We start from the raw sequence: 22,873 nt of genomic DNA, 5'->3' as shown, positions 1-22,873 counted from the left end.
TTTCTTTGCAGTTTGGGCTCGAGTCAGTACTAGTATTTATTGTAGTATAAATTCTCTTCAATGAGTACATCAAACATTTCTATAAGACTTGGGAGTTCCTGTCGTGGCTCAGAGGTAATGAACTTGACTAGTATCCATGAGAATGTGGGTTCCAAACCTGGCCTCTCTCAGTGGGTCAGGGATCTGGCATTGCCGTGAGCTGTGGTGTAGGTCAAAGACTTGGCCCAGATCCCGCATTGCTGCGGCTGTGGTGTGGGCTGGCAGCTGCAGCTTCGATTCTACCCATAGCCTAGGAACTTCCATATACCGCAGCTGCAGCCCTAAAAAGAAAAAGAAGTTTTCCCAAAGACTCATCACGCCCTACCCATCCAGGAGCCTCCAGACTGGTCCAGCATCCCCAGGTGAAACTTCCTAAAAGAGCCTCACACTGCACCTACAGTGAATGCTCTGAAACACTGATTAGAATCTCAATTCTGTGCTGCTCAAACCCTCCAGTGTCAACCCAAAGCCCATGGGATTAAGTGTGGACTCCTTAGACTGGCAGCCAGGGCCAGTTCCGACCAGCCCCTGTCTAGTTCCCCAAACTTTCTCCACCTTCAAGGCCACCTTCTGACCCCACTGACTCATTTACAGTGTCTCTATGTCATCACCCATGTCATTAGCTTCTCTGCCTTTGAGAACTTTTGTCTCCGATTGTCCAACCCAAGCCCACTCACCTGCCCGTGTTGCATACAGGACCTGGGTTACCTGGCTGAGTGTCGGCAGCCTTTCTCAGCTCCCTGGTACCACAGCTCTTTTCACTCCATGTTGTAAGTGCATATTAATTCAGCTCTTGTCTCCACAATAGATCTTGAGCTCCTTGAAGGCAAGGGACCACAGAACGTGTCTCTAGAAGACAGGATGGGAACCTGGCCCCTGGTGGTGAGGAAGTAGGTTTGAAGAGCCAGATAGAAAGACGCAAGATTGGGCTTCTCAGAAGTAGGCTCAATGGAAAAGTAAATTGTGGAACCCATGAATGAGATGGCCCAAAGCGGGCTAGAGATTAGCTAGCACAGTGACTATAAACCTCTATTTTATTGGACAGTCAAATGGAGTCTTACGAATCCCCCCAAATGTAAAAGGAATCTTGATTCTGTGCTCATATCTCAAACCTACACATCCTTCAAATCATCCCTCTTTCTTAAAACTTCCTACCATGATCATTGTCCTGGCATGGGGCTTGGGGGAGTCAAGTTGATTGTGTTCAGTTGAACCAGTTGAACAAGCAACCCCTAATTCTCGGTGGCTTAACACAATGAAAGTTCATTTCTCACCCATGTCGCCACCCAAAGCAGGCGAGCTCTGCTCCATGCAGTCATCCAGGGGCCCAGGCTGCTTCTGCTGAGTGGCTCCACCATTCCCCAGGGCTTCAGAGCTCTCTGCTCGTCCTCCGTGAATGACCAGGCTACAAGAAAAGGGAGTGAGGAGAAGGCGCACCACTCGATGGAGGTGACACACATCCACTCACACTCCTTTGGTGAGAAGCAGTCCTGTGACCTGCACCCTCCCCACCCCCAGATGCAAGGGACCAAGAAGTGTGACGTGGCCCAGAGGAGGAGGAGGGCAAGAATGCTGTGAGCGTGAGTGGATTCTGCATCTGTAGCTTTCAGATGGATGCCTTGCTCAGCTCCAGAGTTTTCAACTCTAATGAAACGTCACAGGATGGCTGCAAGCGTGGGCTGAGGGGATCTGTGCAGATGTCCTAAACACACGTAGCCCTCAGCCAAGGCTGATTCTGTGTCTCCTCTTCTCCCCTAATTCAGTCTTTCCACACACAGCGGAGGAATTGAGGGGATCATATTTTTATTTCCTTTACAAAGAACTGGAACGGAGTTGTGATTAAGAGCTGGGCTCTGGAGTCCAACTGCCTGGGTTTGAGTCCTGACGACCTTGTCACGTGCCAGTGGGGTGACCTTGGGGGAGCCCTACAGCTCCATGTCTCAGTTTCCTTCATCTGCTCAAGAGAGAAGTCAAAACACAGCCCCTAGCTCATAGGGCTGTAGAGCAGGTGAATTCACGTGTGCCCAGATCTTAGAACAGTGCATGGCCCATGGTGCATGTGGTGTCTGGGTTACCTGTTTTTATTACACTAGATGCTAATAGCCTGTAGCTGAAACTCAGTGTAAGACACAGACATTGATTTAGCCCTGTTCTGTACCAGGCACGACAAGCCAGTGCTGACATAGACCAGCCCCATGAATCTAAAACTCAGAGAATGAGTCCATGCAATGAATTAGCTGAACAGCACTCATTACCTGGCTTCTGCTGTCACATCCGCTGTGGGGCTGCCTTTCATCTCCGCCTTTGCTGAATTCACACCGGAAGACAAACACTTTAATTGCTCAAGGCATCACTTTGAAACCAGCTTCTAGGGACTGTTTGAGATGTGTTTCTGCAGGGGTGCAGCTCTTCCAGGCTCCTCCAGCCCTCTGCACATGCTGCCATTCGCCACTTTCCCCAAATTGAAACAACAAGTCTCTGCAGAGACTCACAAAACGAAGCCTAGCAGTGCGTGATGCGAAAGCCGCCTCTCTCCCCACCAGGTTCCCGGTGGATTGGAAAGGAAAAGAGACAATTTCCTCCCAAATAACATCCTTTTCGTTTCTTCGCATTAACTCAGGAAACTGGTCATTGCTGCCAGCGTGGGAATAAGAGGCTCTCTAGGGCGGGCAGCCGCAGGATGCCTCCCAACGCAGCTGCAAATGAGATTGAGTCTGTGCAGGATGGCAGCAGGGACCCAGTCACATCTGAGAATGAACTTCAGTGCATGGGGGTGTCCTGAGTATTGGGCAGGAGGCTTGGGAAGTTCAAGGTACTCATTCCAGCTCCTCCCGGAGGGTCCCAACCTTATAGTACGTGCTGTAGTCGTCCGGAATCCTATATCCCCTGCCTTCCTGTGGCCCCTCCATCCCTTCGGCTTGGCCATTACCACACTGTTTCTCGCCCTATACTCTGCTCTTTGGTGGTTACATACCCCGTTAAGATCGGAACAAGGGTCTAATCTATCAGGACCTTTAAATCAATAAATGTCCTATTGGATTTAGCTTCTTCACTTTCACACCATCCTCATGAGATGAGGAGTTGCAGGGTGGGGTGTTTCTCCTGGCTCTGAACGGAGATCTGGCGCAAATTCTCCTTCACCACTTACTGGCCACTGTCTGTGGGTGAATTAGGTTATTCCTGATTCCCTCATCTGTAAAGAAGAGTGTCTACCTAGGGTTGACCTGAGGATCAAACAGGGTTATTTATGTGTTTCGGTAGCGTTTCCGTAGTCCCACACAACGACAATTTTGTCTGATCCAAGCTAAAAAAGAATTTGCCGAAAAAATAATGAGCCGCTCCCAGGATTGGTGGGTGGGCTGGCGAGCTAGGACTGGAAGCTCCTCAGCCGGGCTAACACCCCAAATCACACCTAGAACTGGCTGGGGTGGAGGGGGGAGGCGGTCCCCTGCAGCCCCCACTGCTCCTCCCACTTCCCCCAAGTCCAGTCTTCTGGAGCGCCCTCTGCTGCCAAAGAATTCCCACCCGGCTTTCTTAGCCTCCCGCCCGCGTGCAAACCCAGGCTTCTGATTGGCCAAGCCTTGGTCACATGACCACTCCCTCGCTGCAGCGATGCGGGGAGAGCACAGGTCCGGCAATTTCAATGTCGAGTGCAAAGTGGGCTCTGTTTGTCCCAGGGCTCGTAAAAGGCAGGAAGTTTTCCCAAAAGAGAAAGGGGGGCCTCTGGTGCTGGGCAGCCAGAAGGGCAACAGGCGGCCACTGGAATACTTGAGAACGGAGAGCCAATTTTTATATGTAAGAATTCAGCCGCTGACAGAGAGCGTGGTACCCAGTCCAGGAGGCTGCACGTGGCGACTTGGTGAGGGTCCATGGCTGTAGGCTGTTCTGGGAGCCCTGGGTGAGCCGATGGTGGCTTGGGCTGGGTTCAGGGGCGAGAGAAGGAGAAGTGGGGGTGAGACAGTGTATCCATTTGCTAGGGTTGCCAAAACAAAGTACCACAGACTAGGGGGCTTAAACAACAGAAATTTTATTCTCTCACAATCCTAGAGGCTAGAAGTCACAGGTCAAAGTGTGAGCAGGGTTGGTTGCTTCCAAGACCTGTGAGGGGAGGTTCTCTTCCAGGCCTTTCTCCTTAGCTTGTAGATGGCCGTCTTCTCCTGTGTCTCTTCGTGTCATCTCTCTGTGCATCTCTGTGTTCAGACGTATTCTTTTATAAGTACATTAGTCTTATTGGGTTAGAGTCCATGCCAATGACCTCACTATGACTTGACTACCTCGTAAAGGCACTGTCTCCATATCAGGTCACAAGCTGGGGTTAGGATGTCAACATATGCATTGTTGGGGGTGGACACAATTCAACCCGTGCCAGACAGGGAGGAGGCTGGATGGATCAAGGGCAAGGTTAGGATGAAGTCGTGAATTTGAGCAAATGGAGAACAGTGGTGCGATTTAATAAAGCCGCAAGGAGGAGATAAAAAAATGGGATTCAGGGCCAGAGATGCAGGTGGCAGTTGCCGTTCCACTTGCCAGTGATTGGCTTAGTAGGGGGCCTGGGCCCCAACCAGGGTCGATAGGACATAGTGACAGATGCACTGGTGGCGTCTAGGAAAGTTCCTCTGAGCACCAGGAGGTCTCTGAGAGGCCAGGATTACTCTCTCCATTCAAACACGAGTGGGAAAGCATGGGATCAAAACTGCTACTAGGACTCAGCCTGTCATTTTGAGTGGGTGCAGCTTGGGATGAGGTCACATCTATGGCCAGCCGAAGGAAGTAAAAGGGAGCAGCTGGATTCGAGGTCCTGCTACGGAGCCTCCAGATCAATAGTCCCAGGGAATGTCCCTGTTGCTAAGCAGTTTAAGTTGGGATATCCTGTTTCTTGCAGCCAAGAGCATCCTTAAATGATACAATGCATGATCAGCTCCAGTGAACTAGGTCTTTGAGACTGGGGGGGGGGGGCTGTTTGGTTTATCTCTGTGTTCAGCTCAGGCCCCAGTATCAGCACTGGTTTTCTGAGCAAATCACTGGATGATGGCAGATAGGAGTGTCTTGTATATTAATACATGGAAGCCTCATTGTCATTAGAAATTTCCCTAGGTGTTGATGATATAGTCTGGCCTCCCTCCATACTCTGAGCAGGACAGTTATGGAGCCATAAAGACAGAGAAAATGGGGGGAGAATAGAGATCTGGCAGGGAGAAAGTGGGACCCCCCCCATCTCCTGCCATCATTACCTTGGCTTAAGCGCCAGACACCTGGCAGTCTGCTGCATTCCTCTTTCACCTTCAGCAGCAGCACCCTCCCTCCCAGACGCGGAGCCAATCACCCAGTTAGTCATGTCCATTCCACATTCAGAACATACCTCGAATTCACCCTCTGCTTTCATCTCCATCACTCAGTCCAGGCCACCATGACATTGGACAACTGCAAAGCCTCCCAAGAGGGTGCCAGCCTCCTCCCCAGCCCTGCTCTGATCCACTCGATGCTCTCAAGCCACAAGCTTCTCCTGAAAATGCCAGCCACACCATGTCTTCACCTTGCTTAAAATCCTCCAATAGTTTCCCACTCCATTCCCCCCCCCAACTAAAAAAAAAAATCCAAGTAACAAGCCAAGTCATTACCATGACCTCTGTGGTCCCACATAACCTGACCTTCTCAGCCCCTTCAACTCCATGCAGCCTCCGTATCCTTACTGTGCCATCGCATGCCCACCCCACCCCGGCCCCAGCCTCTTCACTGGTCTGTGAACCCGCCAGGCTTTCCTCAGCCTTCTTTTTTTTTGTTGTTGTTGTTGTTGTTGCTATTTCTTGGGCCGCTCCTGCGGCATATGGAGGTTCCCAGGCCAGGGGTTGAATCGGAGCTGTAGCCACCGGCCTACGCCAGAGCCACAGCAACTCGGAATCCGAGCCGCGTCTGCAACCTACACCACAGCTCACGGCAACGCCGGATCATTAACCCACTGAGCAAGGGCAGGGACCAAACCCGCAACCTCATGGTTCCTAGTCGGATTCCTTAACCACTGCGCCACCATGGGAACTCCCCCTCAGCCTTCTTGACACATGCTTGTCCCTCTGCCTGGAAGACTTTCCCACCATTAAAAAAAAAAAGGTTACAAGTGGGAAGACACATTATCCTTACAAAAAAGTGTACAACATGCCCACGTGCACACGTGTACACACATCATTGAAAGAAAATGGTTATAAAACTAGTGTCTGCATGAGAACAGGTGATTGAGACGGAAGACCCTGCCAACACCTCCCTCCAGTCATTTCTTCCACCATCTCCCAGAGGTGGCCGCTGACCTGACATTTGACATGCCTATTTCCTGGGAGGTCCTGCTGTGGCTCAGCAGTATCAAACCTGACTGGCATCCCTGGGGACGTGGGTTCCATCCCTGGCCTCCCTCAGTGGGTTCAGGATCCTGCGTTGCCGTGAACTGTGGTGTAGGTCGAAGACGTGGCTCAGATCTGGCGTTGCTCTGGTTGTAGCATAGGCTGGCAGCTGCAGCTCCAAATCAGCCCCTAGCCTGGGAACTTCCATATGCTGTGGAAGTTGCTTTTTAGGTGTGGCCCTAAAAAGACAAGAAAAAAAAAATCATTTCTCTGTGTCTTTTTGCTGTTTTATAATCTACATGTAATCCCCCCCAAATCCTTTTAATTTTGCATGTGTTTGAAGGTTATATATAAACTCATACTGTATGCATCCTTTTGTTTCTGGCTTCTTTCGTTCACATTTATTTGATTTTATTTTTTGAGATTTTATTTTGTGTGTTGGGTACATAGCTGTTGTTCATTCGTGTGTGTGGCTGTCGTGTTTCACATTCATTATAACTATTCCACGATTTGTTTATCCATTCTACCGTCAGTGGGCATCTTGGTTGCTTCCTGTTGGGAACTGTTGTAAGCAATGCCGCCATGCATGTTTGGACAGGTGTATCCTAGGGCAGATGGGAAAGAGGAGTTTTCAAGAGGAATTTTCTAGAAATGGATTTGCTGGGTCGTAGGTTAGGATCATCTTCAGCTTTACCAGATGATGCCAAACAGTTTGCGAAGATTATTGTACAAATTAAACTCCCACCGTCAGAGTACAAGAGTACACTGGCTTTTCCACCCACTCCCCCCAGCCCCAAGTGCCCCCTACCCCAAGTGCCACTCTGAGTTCCCGGCTCCTGCTAAGCTGCTGCCGTGGTCATCTCCCTCCAGCCGCCCTCATGGTCATCTACCAGGACCTCATCAGCCACAATGAGATGTTCTCCAGCATCTACAAGATCCAGGAGATCGTGGACGGGCTGTGTCTGGAGACGGAGGGGAAGATGGTCAGTAGGACAGAGGGTGACATAGATGACTCGCTCCTTGGTGGAAATGCCTCTGCTGAAGGGCCCGAGGGCAAAGGTACCCAAAGCCCAGTAATCACTGGTGTCGATGTTGTTAGGAACCATCACCTGCAAGAAACCAGCTTCACGAAGGAAGCTGAGAAGAAAAACATCAGAGATGACATGAAGTTAATCAAAGGGAAACGTGAAGAAAGGGACCAGAAAGAGTAAAACCTTTTATGGCAGGTGCTGCAGAGCAAATCCAGCACATCCTTGCTGACTTCAAAAAGGATCAGTTCTTCATTGGTGAAAACATGAATGCAGACGGCATGGTTGCTCTGCTGGACTAGCGTGAGGATCGCGTGACTCCATGTGTGACTTTCTTTAAGGATGGCTTAGAGATGGAAAACGTTAACAAATTTGGCTGCTACTTCGGATCTATCACCTGTCGTCAAAACTGGCTGGCCGATGCTTTTCATTCACAAAACACACCAGGACTTAGACAAATGGGACTGATGGCAGGCATCTTGAGCTCATTTTGACATTGATGTTTTTTCTTTTTTTTTTTTTTTTTGGAGTGGAGGCACTGGTTTTGAGGGGAAAAAAAAAACATGTAATGGAGGTTGTCTAAAAATAAAAATCATTTAAACTCAAAAAAAAAAAAAGTACACACTGCTGGTCACTACTCACTCTTACCAGACCTGTTAATTTTTAACTTTCCTGGGGATTGTGTGAGCTCCATGCACGTACTAGGCACTGCTCCAAGTTTTCATATGACCTTCACAACAGCCCTGAGACATCAGTGTCATTGTTCTCATCTTGCAGACAAAGGTGTCAAGGTCCAGCTGGTTTAAACCTTTAGCTAATCATCGTCCTGAGATTCAAGTCCAGGTCTGTGTGACCTGAACCTGTGCTTTTTCTGCCATGTCACACACTGGCTCCTATAGGCCTTTATTGGTAACGATGAGGATCTTGGGGATGAAACTCTCTTGAGGGGGTGCATAGTACTGTGACCTCAGTCTCTGGAACACAGGGAATCCCTCAATCCCATCTCAAACCCACCGAATCAGAATTGAAAGCAGTAGGGGTCTAGTGACTATGAAGTGGGCATCTCATTGTGGCTTTCATTTGCATTTCCCTGTTGATGAATGACATGGAATGTGATATCATTAGCTTCCTGGTCCCTTGAATTTTTTGGAGTCTGTTCAAGTCTTTCACTCATTTCTGATTGGGTTGTCTTCTTATTGATTTATTAGAACTCTTTACATATTATGACTACAAATCCTCTGTAGTTATATGTGTTGCAAATGTGTGAGCTCAGTTTGCAGCTTGTCTTTTCAGGTTTCATGATCTCTTCCGAAGAGCAGAATGCTTTGATCTTGTTGAAATTCAAATGAGCATTTTGTTTTTCTTTTATGGTTAGCATTTTTGTTGTCTTAAATCTTTACCCATGCCAAGGTGGCAGATATTTTCTCTTAGTTTAGATATATACACTTCAAACCCATTTCTGAGGTATTCTGCTGTGCCTCAAAGCTGGAGAAGCCCAGGTAGGACGGTTCCCCGAGGTTCAGAGTCAGATCTGAATTCGACTCCTGGGCTCTGCCACTGAGCTGAGCAAGTCTCTCTGAGCCTCAGTTTCCCTATCTGCAAAATGAGGTAAAGATAGGGCCCGTCCATAAAAGGTGTAGGAAGGATTCAATGAAATAAAACTCAAACAGAGCCTAGCATAGAGAGTGCTCCGCAGACGCTGTTTCACTTATACGCTGGCTGGCTTGGAGCAGCAGGATGGGGCAGGAGGAATCACACGGTGTGTTGTTTGTTTGCAGTACATCAAGGCCTTTTACAACGAGTCGTGGGAAAGAAGGTACGGACGTGCCATAGACCCGGACACCCTGACCCTGCTCTGGTCTGTGACCGTGTCCATCTTCGCCGTCGGGGGACTCGTGGGGACGCTGATGGTGAAGCTCATCGGAAAGGTTCTTGGGAGGTCAGTGGGAGCTGTCTGTTTGGGGGCGCCCTCCGAAGCACCCCTAATATGTCTGTACCAGGGTCAGGATCCCAGCAGTCGACAGAGTCCCATTGGGTCCAACTGGGGAGATGCTAATGCTGGGAGAGCAAGGAGCAGAAATTGGGTACCAGAGGCCAAGGAGAAGTGAGTCCATGGATGATGGGCTGACAGGCAGGAGGTGAGGTTGAGGAGGCGCTGGGCTATGTCAGACCCCTACTGTCCAACCACAAAGAGCGGGAAGAAGCACCCTGGCTTCTCTCTCCTCCAGTGCTCCTGGCCACTGCTGGTGCCTCTCGTTGGTCAAACCAAGTGGAAGCCGGTAAAACCAGGAGTCTTGTGGGTGCAGTTCCAGAGGGCCAGCTCCTGGGCACAGAGCAGGGCAGGGAGACAGGAGGTGGGTCTGGGTGTCAGAGCAAATGAACAAGTCAGTACAGTGTCCTAGAGGTTGTTCCACACAAGTCCATAGAGATCTGCTTCTCCAAACATCAGTTCCTTAGGCGTTCCCGCTCTGGTGCAACTGAATCAGCGGCATCTCTGCAACGCTAGGACACAGGTTCGATCCCCAGCCCAGCACAGTGGGTTAAAGGATTCAGCATTGTTGTAGCTGCAGCGTAGGTCGAAATGGAGGCTCAGAACTGAGCCCTGGCCCAGGAGCTCCAGGTGCTGCAGAGTGGCCAAAAAAGAAAAAGAAAAAAAAATCAGTTGCTTAGACAGCCTTCCATTGTAGGTGTCGACCAAAAAAAATATATGCGTCACCTAAAAGTTGAGAGGTCTGTTTTATTCAGTGGACAAATCTGAGGACTTAAGCCTGGGAGGCAGCATCTCCAGTAACCTTGTGAAAACGGCTCTGGGGAGGTGAGCGGGGAGCTAGGATCTAGAGGAGTTTTGCAACAAAAGGCAGGGAGTAGGAACAAAAGATTACTGTTAATAACAGAAAACCAGACATCTCAAGTTAAGGAATTTGGTGCCTTTTTTTTTTTTTGGCTTTTCAGGGCCACACCCACGGCATATGGAGGTTCCCAGCCTAGGGGTCTAATCGAAGCTACAGCTGCCAGCCTACACCACAGCCACAGCAACACCAGATCCAAGCCACATCTGCAACCTACACCACAGCTCACAGCAACGTCAAATCCTTAACCCACTGAGCAAGGCCAGGGATTGAACCCAGAACTTCATGGTTCCTAGTCGGATTTGTTTCCACTGTGCCATGATGGGGACTCCCCCCCCCCAAACTTTTTCTCTGTGTCTCTGCTTATAGCGACTTCCAGGGGAATCTTGAGATATCAGTGGAAAGAATAGTCTCTGGAGCATGAGTGTGTGAATGTGAATCCCGAGTCTTTGACTTCCTAGCTGTGGGGCCTTGGCCAAGTCAGCTCATGTATGTGAACCTCAGTTCCCTCCTTTATGTAAGAGAACAACAGTTCCCATCCTGCAGGGGAGGACGGAAGGGCTGGAGAAAATTAATGCAGGGAGAATGGCCCATTAGCAGGAGCTCAATAAAAGGACACTGTTATTTTCTGCCATATTATTTACTCATCATCACCTTGGCACCCACGCATAGTAGGTGCTCAACAAACGTGCATGTTCACTGACCTGAATTGGCAAAGAGCTTCATCAGACCCCAGGCAGCTCCCCCCAGGCCTTGGGACTATGAAGCACTGTTAGCAATGGTGATACCCACTGCCGTTAGCGATGGTGGTACCCACCGCTGTTAGGTGGTACCCACTGCCGTTAGGGACGGTGGTACCCACTGCCATTAGCAATGGTGGTACCCACTGCTGTTAGGTGGTACCCACCGCCGTTAGGGACAGTGGTACCCACTGCCGTTAGCGATGGTGGTACCCACTGCTGTTAGGTGGTACCCACCGCCGTTAGGGACAGTGGTACCCACTGCCGTTAGCAATGGTGGTACCCACTGCTTTACATTTGTCCTCACGCCCACGACATGGAGCAAAAGAGAACGGATGACCCCAGGGAGGCAGATTTCCAAAATCTCAAACAAAGGGAATGGGCGGCACACCGGAAACATGGAGCTTCTCTGGCACAAGCTGTTTCTGCATCATCAGCTGGTCTGGTGGGTGCGGCCTGTGTGGTACGGTAGACGCATGAGCTGGAAAAGGACAGGTGAAGGTCACATCAAGGGTTTACTCCAGCTCCCCACTGCCCACCACACATCTTCCAGGACCAAATGTGGGCCTCCTCTGAGCATGCATAGGACTTAGCATGCCCCTTTTACATCATTTATCCTTTGGGGTGATGATAATTTAATTACATTTCATTTCTTCTCTTGAAAGGGGAGCTCCTCATTGTAAGACCCATGTCTATATATGAGCCCCAGCACATGGCACAGAAGCTGGAATACAATGCGTTGGGTGCTGTAAACTTTGTTGGATGGAATGGAAGGACAGATGGAAAAAGGCTCCATGCTTGAGTTTTTTCTGTACCGTAATTCTCCAAAGTGGCCATCATTCTCCTGTGTGTTTACTTTTTTTTTGCTCATACGTTTATTTTCTCAGCAAATATTTATGGAGCATTTGCTATGTGCCAAGCACTTGGCAGTGAAAATTTTGACAAAGTCCCTGGGGTAACAGCTCTTGGGGAAGCAGGAACAGCAAGTACAAAGGTCCTGGGGAAGGAAGGGGCTCAGCTTCTTTGAAGATAAGGCAGGAGGTCAGTGTGGCAGAAGCTGAGTCAGTGAGTAGAAAATGAAGCTGGAGGCATCCCTGGAGCCAGACCCTGGGGACACCGTGGGACAGGATTGGGATCTTAGCTTTGACTCAGAATAAGATGGGAGTTTTTGACTTGCTGTTATCAAGGGATCAGGGGAGGCTGGTTATCTTGCAATAAGCCAGGCGAGGTGAGTTGGTTTGTAATGAGACAGAGGGAGAGGTAGGGAGAATTGTTTGAGTTCTGGACACGGTTTGGGAGCAGAGAAAACAAGCCTTGCTCGTGGATGATGTGAGAAGTGAGAGCAGGAAATAAAAAAATAACGCTAACACTTTTGGCCTCAACAACCACCATCAGTTAAAGCACGACAGCGTGGAAGGCAGCTTGCACACTGGCCCTGTGCCTTCTCCTGTCTGGGCTAAATGTTCTCAGGCCTTTTGACCATTTCTCAAGGACGTGGTCTCCTGTCTTTATCTTATCATTCTTCCTTGAACTTGACCCCGTCTGCTGAGAGCTGATGATCTGGGAAGATCCTGCACCACGGGAGACAGGGACTCAGGTGTCCACGGTGGGTTCCTGGGGGTCGCTGGAGTCCTGTGTTAAGAAACAGCGCGGTGCTGATCCCTTGTCCTCTTGCATGTTCATCCCTGGGAAAAAAATGGAAGCACACTGATTAAAACCCCCGTCTCTGAGCCCTTGTGAGTCAGCTTAGTGAATTATTTACAGATAAGTTTCTATTTATCCTCCTTGGGACGCCGTCATGCTGGGGGTTATTTTGGGGAAGGAATATATTAATATGATGAACTTGCTTAGAGGATGTGCAGCCCAATTTGCAATTGTTTCAGGTCAGACGTGAATGTGATTTTAACAGCCCCTGCCTGGCGCAAAATGCACCATCCCGTCCAATGCCAGAGCTCAGGCCAAAGCCCTGGAGGGCATCCTTGGCTCCTCTCTCTCCACCACTATCCAATTTATCAGTATTTTGGGTTCTGAACATCAATTTCCGAGATGTATGTGTGGAATGGGGGTAGAGCGGTTCCCTCACCCCATCAAGCAATTCTCTGGACACCAGTTGAGTGTCCTGTACTTCAACTCAGTTCTGACACCTACTGAGAAGTAGCATCAGGTTACAAGATGGAGGACTCAGTCCTACCAGCCTGTCCCGTCCCCTCGTTCAGATGCCAATTACAAGCCTAGGCTGTCACTTGTGATTATGCTATAAATGGCAGAATGGCCATAAATCAGAGGGCATTCCACTGACCCCCCCCCCAAGATTAATTAATTTCCTAGAGAAGCTCACAGAACCCAGAGGGATATTTTCCTTGCCATCCTAAGACCTTTACATAAATCATTCTTAGAAAAGGCTTAAGATAGACATTATGTCCATTTTAAAGGGGAGTAAATCAAGGTTAAGAGAGTAAGAAACCTCCTCAAGGTTGTTTCATTAGTATGTGGCTGGGCTGCCCGAGCAGAAACATTATTGCAGGTAGGGTCAGAAGAACAGCAGCTGTCCCGTTCCTAGACATGGAGGCTGAAGCGAGATTCAGGACAGATCAGAGCTGGGCCACCTGCAGCGAGTCGACATGACTTGGTTCCCAAATTTATTCCTTTGTTTATGCAACAAATATATACGGAGCACCTGCACATGCCAGGAACTGGTTTAGTTGTTGGAGTTACAGTGACAAAGGCAAAGTCTCTGCCCCGCAGTGCCTGCATTCTAATAGGGGAAGAAGGACAACAGGCATAAAGCATATAAATGGGGAGAATAACTTCCCCTAATATTGGGGCTGTGAAGATGGAACAGGGTGATAGGAAGGAGGGGGATAGGCTCTCAGTTGGGGGGAAGCAGCCACGTTAAAAAATGTCAGGAGGTCGCATTGGAGTTGAGACTTTAGTGAGATAAGGGCCAGTGCAATGAATAGAGGACAAGAGCCATGAGTAGGGGAGCAGCCTGGCACCCCTGAGGACTGTGAGCAGGCTCGAGAGCATGAGGGCGAGTGTATCTGATGGTGCGGCGAGTGTATCGTGCAGGGGTCTATAGGTGAGGATTTTATTCTAAGTACAGTGGGAAGCCACTAGAAGGGCTGAGGTAAGAAAAAGTATGTCAGCATATGCCACGAAAGGATAATGTTGGCTGCTCTGTAGACCATGAACCATGTAGCAGGTCGAGAGGAGAAATAAGGGCCCTGCAAGGCTATTGCGGTGGTTGGGGTGTAAGATGATGGTGGGTGGACCACTGCCATATTGTGGGCCTGGACCACTACCCTGTTGTGGGGCTGGACCACTGCCCTGTTGTGGGGCTGGATCACTGCCATATTGTGTGATTGGGAATGGATCTTGGAAGTAGTATAGACAGGACTCAGTGATGAATGTATATGGGTCATGAAGAAAATAAAATATGTATTATTCCCAGATTTTTTCTTAAGGCACTAGGAAGACAGTGGCTTTGTTTACTCAGGTGGGGAAGATTGTGGAAAGAGGGATTTGGAATGGGGAGAGGGACTTTAGTAGCAGGAATTCAAGAATCCTATTTTAGTTATGCTTGGTTTGAGATGCTTATTAAATATGCAAGTGGGCCTGCCTTGGATAGTTGCGTATTTAAGTTGAGAGGAGAGTCTGGGCCATGGATTAGAATGATGATCTGGATAGAATCACCCAAGGAGGGAGAGTAGAGAGAAGCGAGACCAGGAGAGAGATGAGCCAGAGCTCCGGGCGCCCCCAGTTCTGGGCTCAGGGAGGTGAGGACCAACTCGCTTAGAGACTGAGACGGGGATGCTGGTGGGGAGAAAGCAGAAGGGTGAGATCCCAGGTGTCCAGGACATCAGGCCTCTCATTGGCGGATCCTCCCAGGAAGCCGGAAGCAAGGGAGCCTGGGAAATGTAGTTCTCTCTGAACTACAGAGCAGGGAAAGGAGGAGTGGGCTGAGTACAAAGGGGGCGGGGGCCTCCACGTCCTGCCTTGAGTGACCAGTAATGGAATTTCCTCCCTTCAGGCTCAGCTTTCTTGAATCCTGAGTCTGTGACCTTCTGCATCCGAATAGGACGGTTACTCTAGATTCGGGGTTCTAAGTCACACCCCCCCATCATAAGGCCTATTTAGATTAATCTTTTGAAAGTGGAATTTTTTTTTTTTTTTTTTTTTTTGCTTTTTTGCCCCTTTTTTTAGGGCCTTACCCGCGGCATATGGAAGTTCCCAGGCTAGGAGTTGAATAGGGGCTACCACTGCCGGCCTACATCACAGCCACAGCAACTCAGGACCTGAGCCTCATCTGCAACCTACACCACAGCTCGAGACAACGCCAGATCCCCGCCCCACAGAATGAGGCCGGGGATCAAACCCGCATCCTCATGGATACTAGTCGGGTTCGTTTCCACTGCGCCACAACGGGAACTCTTGTGTTTTTTAAAATAACTAAGACATTCATATGGCTTAACTTTCAAGAGTACCAATTAAATATAAAGTCAAAAGTTTTATTTTTATTTCTGCAGCATTACCAGTTTTTGCGTGTTTTTTCCAAGGTCTGTGACAATCTCTACTCTCTCTGTATATATATATATATATATATATATATATATATATATATATACACATTCATCAGTTGTTGCTTACTTTACATAAAGTTCTGTACCTTGTTCTTTGCACTCAGCGACGTATCTTGGAGATCTCTCCTCATCAGAATACAGAAAACTACCTCTACCTCTGTTTTAATGTCTGCATTATGTGCCACTTTATAGAGGTATAATAATTTATTTAAATAGTCCCTTATTAATGGACACTTTGGTTGTTTCCATCGTTTGCTCTTATAGAAGAAGTTGCAAAGAGCAGTTTTTATACCACCATAGTTAAGCTTCAATAGTCACTAAGTTTGGGGTTCTCCAAGAAGCTGTAGAAAAGGGAAAAAATTTAAGGAACAATTTGAGACGTCAGCAATAGTAGAAAGAACTTTGGCTTGGAAATTAAGAGATCTAACTCCTAAACGTCATAAGGAAGTGCCCTTTCAAAACCCTAGCTTCTTACAGTTTACAAAACAATTTCGTATCTGTTAAATCATTGAGACTTCAGGGGGGAAAAAAATCTGGCGAGAGGCTAAGATGTTTCCCCAGCTATCTGACTCATTAGTTGTATGCCCTAAAGCAAGGTAGCAATTTGTCTGTGTCCTGCTTTAGAGCAGAGATAATAACAGTCCCTACCTACCTAACAGGGTTGTTTTGAGCAATATATGAGCTACTCATGTAAAATGCTTAGAAGAAGGTCTGTTACATAGAGTTCAGTAACTGTGAGCTATTAGCATCATTTTGCAGGTGAGGAAAGGAAAACACAGAGCAATGAAGTACAAAGTCCTCTGGGTCATAAAAGATAGAGCTGGTGCAGATGCCCAGGTCCCCAGGCTTCTAAACAAGTCATGCTTCTCAACCATGAGATCTTGGGAATATGTTCATAAAGCAGCAGTAGTGGTCCCGACACCAAGCAATTAAGAGGAAGGCTTGTCGTAGGAATTTGGCGGACCTTGTTTTAGGGGATTCGTTCAGTCTCATGCCTCATGCTATAGTTTATCAAATCAAAAGTGCCATTGGGTATAAGAAGCATTTTTATATGAACTACAGAGAAAGAAAAGAGGAAGGAAGGAAAGAAGGAAGGAAGGGAGGGAGGAAGAAAGGAAACCTCTGCCAACCAAAGTCCTCGGAGGCTGTGCTGGTCCACAAGCTATTGCCGCCTGTCTGGCTCTGCTCTGAGATGCAGGAGCTGAGACCTGCATCCCCACCTGCCCTCTGCCAAGTGGACACTAGAGGAGGAGGGACAAGGGACTTGCTCCTGTTGGTTTTCCTGCATTTCCCGCCAGTCCCAGCAGTGACCTTGGCAATTGACTCCCATTCCCAGCTTTGCCCACTTCCCAGAACTAGACCCACTATGGACCGGTCCCAGTGGAAAAGAGCCCCCCCCCCCCGCCACAGATTGGCACCAGATCTTGGGGGCTCCCATCAAAGCCCCAGAGATGTCAGCACCACCAGACAGCACCCCCTCTAAGAGGTCCCCCTTTTTGGCATCTCAGTCCTCTGAAAACTGCTTAACCAAGCCCCTGTGTTAAATTCTCTCTGTCAAACTAACTAGAGTGGTTTTCATTGTCCTGCCTGACATCTGGCTCGTGGATTATAAGACACATTTTGACCTTGTAATGTTAAATGAAGGCTTTGGAACTGATGAACTGAAATACTGCAACAGGGAAATTCATGTCATGTTAGGGCTGGCAGTGCTTTCGAGGGGACCCAGTCAACCCCAGTGGTGAACCCAGGGGGCAGAAGTGGCTTGCTCAAGGTCACACGGCCAAAGGTGGCCGTGGGAGGTGTGGACCCTGCTCCTGGGGGTAGACAGCCCAGGGGGGGCCTCGCGGTGGAGCCGCCCCATCAAACCCCTCCTTTTCTTCCAGGAAATGCGCTCTGCTGGTCAACAATGGGTTCGCCATTTCTGCCGCGCTGCTGATGGCCTGTTCCCTGCGGGTGGGAGCCTTGGAAATGCTCATTGTGGGACGTTTCCTCATGGGTGTGGATGGAGGTGAGCCTTCACCAGACAGGGGAGGGGCAGTAACACGTTCCGGGGGCGGGGGGTTCAAAATGCAAGGGGTATTTGTGCCGGTCACTTGACTGGGCAGCTACTGCTGTTGCAGATAACAACAGCTGCTTTAAGGGGTTGTTGAAAGGGTGACATGAATATATATGTGTGTGTGTGTATCTATATACATGTGTGTGTATATATATGTATGTATATATGTATATATACCCTGCCTAATGCTGCTGGAACCCAGTATAAGCTTGTTAAGGGCTAGCTCCCTCTGTCCATCTCTTATACGCCAAGGGTACCAGATGCTAGGAGTGATGTGAACGATGAAAGGGCAGGTGAGCAGGAGAGGAAGGGGCCAGAGAGAAGGTCAGGGAGGGAGAAACCTCATTTATTTTCATGGCTCTGCTGGTGGCATATAATTCAGGGTTTTTGGTGATAACCCAAATTCTCACTTCCCGGTCTTGGGATGCAAGTAGAAGGGAGAGGCCTGCAGATTCTTTCGAATCTGGGGGAATAATGGCTGGTCTTTGTGTAGAATTTTCGACTTGACCAATCACGTTTATGTATTTCATCTCCGTTGCTCTCCTACTAACCCTGAAAGGCTGTTATTTTTTTTTTCCCCCAGCAGCCAGGGTTGACTCAGCACAGTGGGCCAAAGGCTGGGCATAAAACAAGCCTCAAGAAATTTGAAAAGATTGAAATCATATACATATGTTCTCTGACCACAACAGAATTAAATTGGAAGTCACAAACAATACCTAGGAAACCCCTCTAAGTTTGGAGAATAATAAAAATGCACTTGTAAATATTACATGAGTCGAAGAGGAAGTTGCGAGGGAAATTAAAAATATTCGTAATGGAATGATAATGAAAATACAGCATATCAAAATTTGTTGGATACAATTAGAGGAAATTTCATGTTTTTAATGTTTATATTAGAAAAGAACAGGATTTGGTAAACCATGTCTCTTGGGACAAAATTGGTCTGTAGACTGATCTTTGTGGCCTGTGAGGGTATTATGCTAAATGAATTAAGTCAGGCAGAGAAAGACAAATACTGCGTGTTTTCACTTATATGTGGACTCAAAACAAAGGAACAAACAGAACAAAACAGAATCAGACTCATCGATACAGAGAAAAAAGGGTGGCTGCCAGCCAGGAGGGGAGGTGGGGGCGTTGGGCGAAAACAGATGATGGAGATTAAGAGGCACAAACCTGCAGCTATAAAGTAAGTAAGTCATGCGACCTGAGGTACAGCTTAGGTTATACAGCCAATGCTACCGTAACAACTTTGTGGGATGATAGATGATAAATAGACTTAGTGGTGATAAGTCTGTAACACATAAAAATAGCTAATGATTATGAGATACCCTGGAAACTAGTCTAATATTGTAAGTCAGCTCTACTTCACGAGAGGCTATGTTGTTGTCACTTTCTCTATAGGACCCTGAGACTCAGAGGGGTGACACAGCATAGCGGTTCAGGGTGAGGGCCATGGGTTAAGATGGCCTGGGTTCTGCCACATGCCAAGGTTAATTTCATCGCCTTGTCTGTATCAGTTTAGTTTTACTGTGTTGAAAAACAGAACAAAACAAAGACCTTAATGGCTCAAGGCAGGCAATAACTGTTTTGCTGAGCTCACCGTTCTGAGGGTCGGTGGGGCAGTTCTGACCTAGACCAGCCCTGCTGGGCTCTGCTGGGCCCTGTCCTATGGCTGAGGGTGGCTGCGGGCCAGTCAGTGGCTGGATGACCTTGGATGTTTGGTTGCAGGCAGGTGGGCTACCACTACCACAATTGTCATTACCACTGCCACCCCCGTCACCATCACCACCACTGCCAATATCACTATCCTCAGCTATTTCCTCTCCTGAAACCCACCCCCAGCCATATTTCACGGATTCCATGTTATATCAAAATGCTGGCAGGTGTACAGTGCTCTCTTCGTCAAGGGCAAGACACAGGGAGGGCCCAGACCAGTCTTCCCTGGGGAAGCCCGCTCTTACCGCCGCCACGCTTCTTCGCAGGCATCGCCCTCAGCGCGCTCCCCATGTACCTGAGCGAGATCTCGCCCAAGGAGATCCGGGGCTCCCTGGGGCAGGTGACTGCCGTCTTCATCTGCGTTGGCGTGTTCACTGGGCAGCTGCTGGGCCTCCCTGAGCTGCTGGGAAAGGTAAGGGTGGCCCCCCAGCCAACCATGTTTATTCTCACGTCACACCACCGTCTCAGCTCCCCAGGTTCCTTGCTGGATGCAGGGAGTCAGAGGGGACCCCTTCCTTCAAAAGCTTGTCCTTATGTCCTGGAATTCCTGAGCATTCAAGCCTAAGGCTTATTATTGGAGAAAAGCTGTTGTTGAGTTCCTTTGATTGGGCTTGATTTTTTTTGTTTTTTAGAATGTAAAGAATACATAAATTCAAATGTTACAGAGTGTTCAAATCCACTCACCTAATAGCCACTGTTAACAGGTCCATTAGTATTCATTTAAGCTTTTTCTTTGCTTATATAAACGTATATAAACAGAGACAGTTTGGAGTTCCCGTCGTGGCTCAGTGGTTAACGAATCCAACTAGGAACCATGAGTTTACAGGTTTGATCTCTGCCCTTGCTCAGTGGGTTAAGGATCCGGCGTTGCCATGAGCTGTGGTGTAGGTTGCAGACGCAGCTCGGATCCCGCGTTGCTGTGGCTCTGGTGTAGGCTGGCAGCTACAGCTCCGATCAGACCCCTAGCCTGGGAACCTCCATATGCCGTGGGAAGTGGCCCTAGAAAAGGTATAAAGACAAAAAATAATAATAATAATAAAAAAGTAAACAGAAACAGTTTTTAAGAGGATCATGTCACATACGTTGTCCTGCTGCTAGCAAGTCCGTTTAACATAATTGGGGGACATCTTTCAGGATGTTTGACTTAACTCTGCTTCCCTCTTGAGTCTTTCTTTCCCACATTACTGTGTAATTGCGCAGTGTTCTGTTGTAGGCTTTCTGTTTTGGAAACAAGAGGCTCTGACTTTAAAACCCAATACAGGAGTTCCTGTTGTGGCTCAGCGGTTAACAAATCCCACTAGTATCCATAAGGACGTGGGTTCGATCCCTGGCCTCGCTCAATAGGTTAAGGATCTAGTGTTGCTGTGAGCTATGTTGTAGGTTGCAGATGCGGCTCTGATCCTGCATTGCTATGGCTGTGGCATAGGCCGGCGACTGTAGCTCCGATTGGACCCCTAGCCTGGGAACCTCCATATGCTGAGGGTGCTGCCCTAAAAAGACAAAATAAAATAAAATAGAAGAGAAGAGAAGACAAATAATAGAATAGAAAGAACAGAATAGAACCGAACTGAGCCCAGGACAGCCATGTACTTACTGTGTGGCCTTGCCCAGGAGGGGCAGCTCGCCCAAGTCAGGGTATGGAGGGCTGAGATCAAGGGAGGCTTCCAGGAAGAGGTGGCCTCTAAGTTGAGCCTAAAGCTTGAGTGAGCATCAGTTAAGCAGATGATGATGGGGTTTGGAGAGAAGACCCTGCCAAGAAAGGGGATAACTAAAGAAACAGTCCAGAGGTTCGAACAGACCTGTGAAAGACCTGGGCGTGGCTTGAGGGCTGAGGGAGGAGCCTGCGTGGGGAGCGTGAGACGTAAGGACCCTTGGGCCCTGAGCCCCGTAGACTTCCTTCTGGCGGAATAGGGAGCCATGGGTGACACAGGAGCCGGGAAGTGACATGGCCAGATCTGAGTTAGAAGGTGGCTCTGGGGAGGTGGGGCGCAGGCGTGGACCAGGGTGGGAAGGGGGAGAAGGGAGGTAGAGGAACCACGGAGACTTGTGCGTGGGGAGTGGAGGGCGACGCGGGGACTGAGGCAGTGGCGCAGGGGAGAGGGAAGGGGCGGTGGCATCCACAGGCCTTGCTGCCTGAGAATCCACGAGGAGGAGGGAAGGAGAAGGGCCAGGATGCCTCCCAGGGCTGCGGAAGCCCCTTCCACCTACACAAGAGGACCGGGGGTGGAGGCAGGAGATGAAGCCACTCAGGAAGGTCAGATGTCCAATATCCACCACTTCCGGGCACTTGACCAGCACACAGGTGACAAACCCCCGGCCTGGGGGCTGTGTCACACGAGGCAGGAAGCAGGCAACAGAAACAAACTAACAGGCTCATATCATGGTGCTCGTTTCAAGCATGTGCTTGATGCCATTCACACCCGCAAGGCTCCTTTGTGAGCAGCTTGTATCCATGGACATAGAAACCCGAGCTGAGAGGTGAGGAATAGAACTGACTCATAAAAAAATATCCGAGCTGAAAGCACAACCCAAGCCTGTCCTCTCAAAGACTCACATGTGGGCGGGGTCTTAGCGCGAGTGGGACCCTCGGTTCCCTGGGATTGTGAGCAGGACTCTGACGCCGTCGTGTGGGATCTTTCCCACATCCAGCAATCCCCCTACTCCAGCTGGGAGTCCTACAGTTCAGCTCAGTTCTGACACTGTCCACCCGGCACATCGCGTCAGATGCCACAGGTTAAGGGCTCAGTCCCAAAAGATGCCTCAGCTTCAGATGCCCATCTCAAGTCCGGGCCGTTCCCTGTGCTTCTGACCTATGGGCTGTAAATCAGAGCTGGACCCCTCCTTGGGTTCACTTAATTTGCCAGAGTGGCTCAGGGAACTCAGGAAACAGTTTACTTACTTGACCACTGATTTACTATAAAAGGATGTAAGTCGTGAAAGGCCAGATGGAGGAGCCTCCCAGGGCAAAGTGTGGAGAGAAGGGGCGGAGCTTCCGTGCTTTAAAATGTGCTCACCAACCAGGAAGCTCTGCAGACCCCATCCTTTGGGGTTTCAATGGAGGCTTCATTCCGTAGGCATGATTGATTAAACATTGGCCCTTGGTGATTGAGCGTAATCCCAGCCCCGTTCCCCTCCCTGGATATCAGGAAGATGGGACCAAAAGGTGTACTGAAAAGTATCTCCAGAGAGAGACGCTGGCTGTCCTGGGAGCCATGGATTAGAGTGATGGCTGTGGGCACAGAGCGGGTGGCCGAGACTGCTTAGTGAGTGATGGGATGCAGTGCCTGACGAGGCAGGAGTCAGAGCTTACACCTGGCAGCTGGCACATCAGCCAGGTAGGTGGCAGTAGCAGCTGGTAAAATAGGGAGCCCTGGAGGAGAGGTGGCTTTGCAGCCATGAAATGACAAGGTCCCTGAAGTGAATCACCCTCCTTGAAGGCAGAACTGATTCAAGAACACAGGTATCCCAATTCCCCAGCGGGGGTCCTCTCTCTCAGCAGCAAGCAGGCTCATGAGTGTGAGGCTGGCCAAAGGGCA

At 49.1% G+C, this 22,873-nt stretch overlaps 1 protein-coding gene and 1 pseudogene across 1 annotated transcript in view; both read left to right on the top strand.

The window, feature by feature from the left end:
• The window catches only part of SLC2A9 (solute carrier family 2 member 9), a 156,388-nt gene that overhangs the window by 20,420 nt on the left and 113,095 nt on the right, over positions 1-22,873 (top strand). The window contains exons 3-5 of the mRNA XM_021101011.1: positions 9,175-9,335; positions 17,449-17,573; positions 19,604-19,749. Of these exons, the coding sequence (XP_020956670.1) occupies positions 9,175-9,335; positions 17,449-17,573; positions 19,604-19,749 (432 nt within the window). The remainder of the gene's footprint in view (positions 1-9,174; positions 9,336-17,448; positions 17,574-19,603; positions 19,750-22,873) is intronic.
• LOC100622261 lies at positions 6,610-7,864 on the top strand (annotated as a pseudogene).

This window comes from Sus scrofa, chromosome 8 (genome assembly GCF_000003025.6).
Source record: "Sus scrofa isolate TJ Tabasco breed Duroc chromosome 8, Sscrofa11.1, whole genome shotgun sequence".
NCBI lineage: Eukaryota > Metazoa > Chordata > Mammalia > Artiodactyla > Suidae > Sus > Sus scrofa.
The sequence above is the reverse complement of the archived record's forward strand: the minus strand, read 5'-3'. Positions and strand labels throughout refer to the sequence as shown.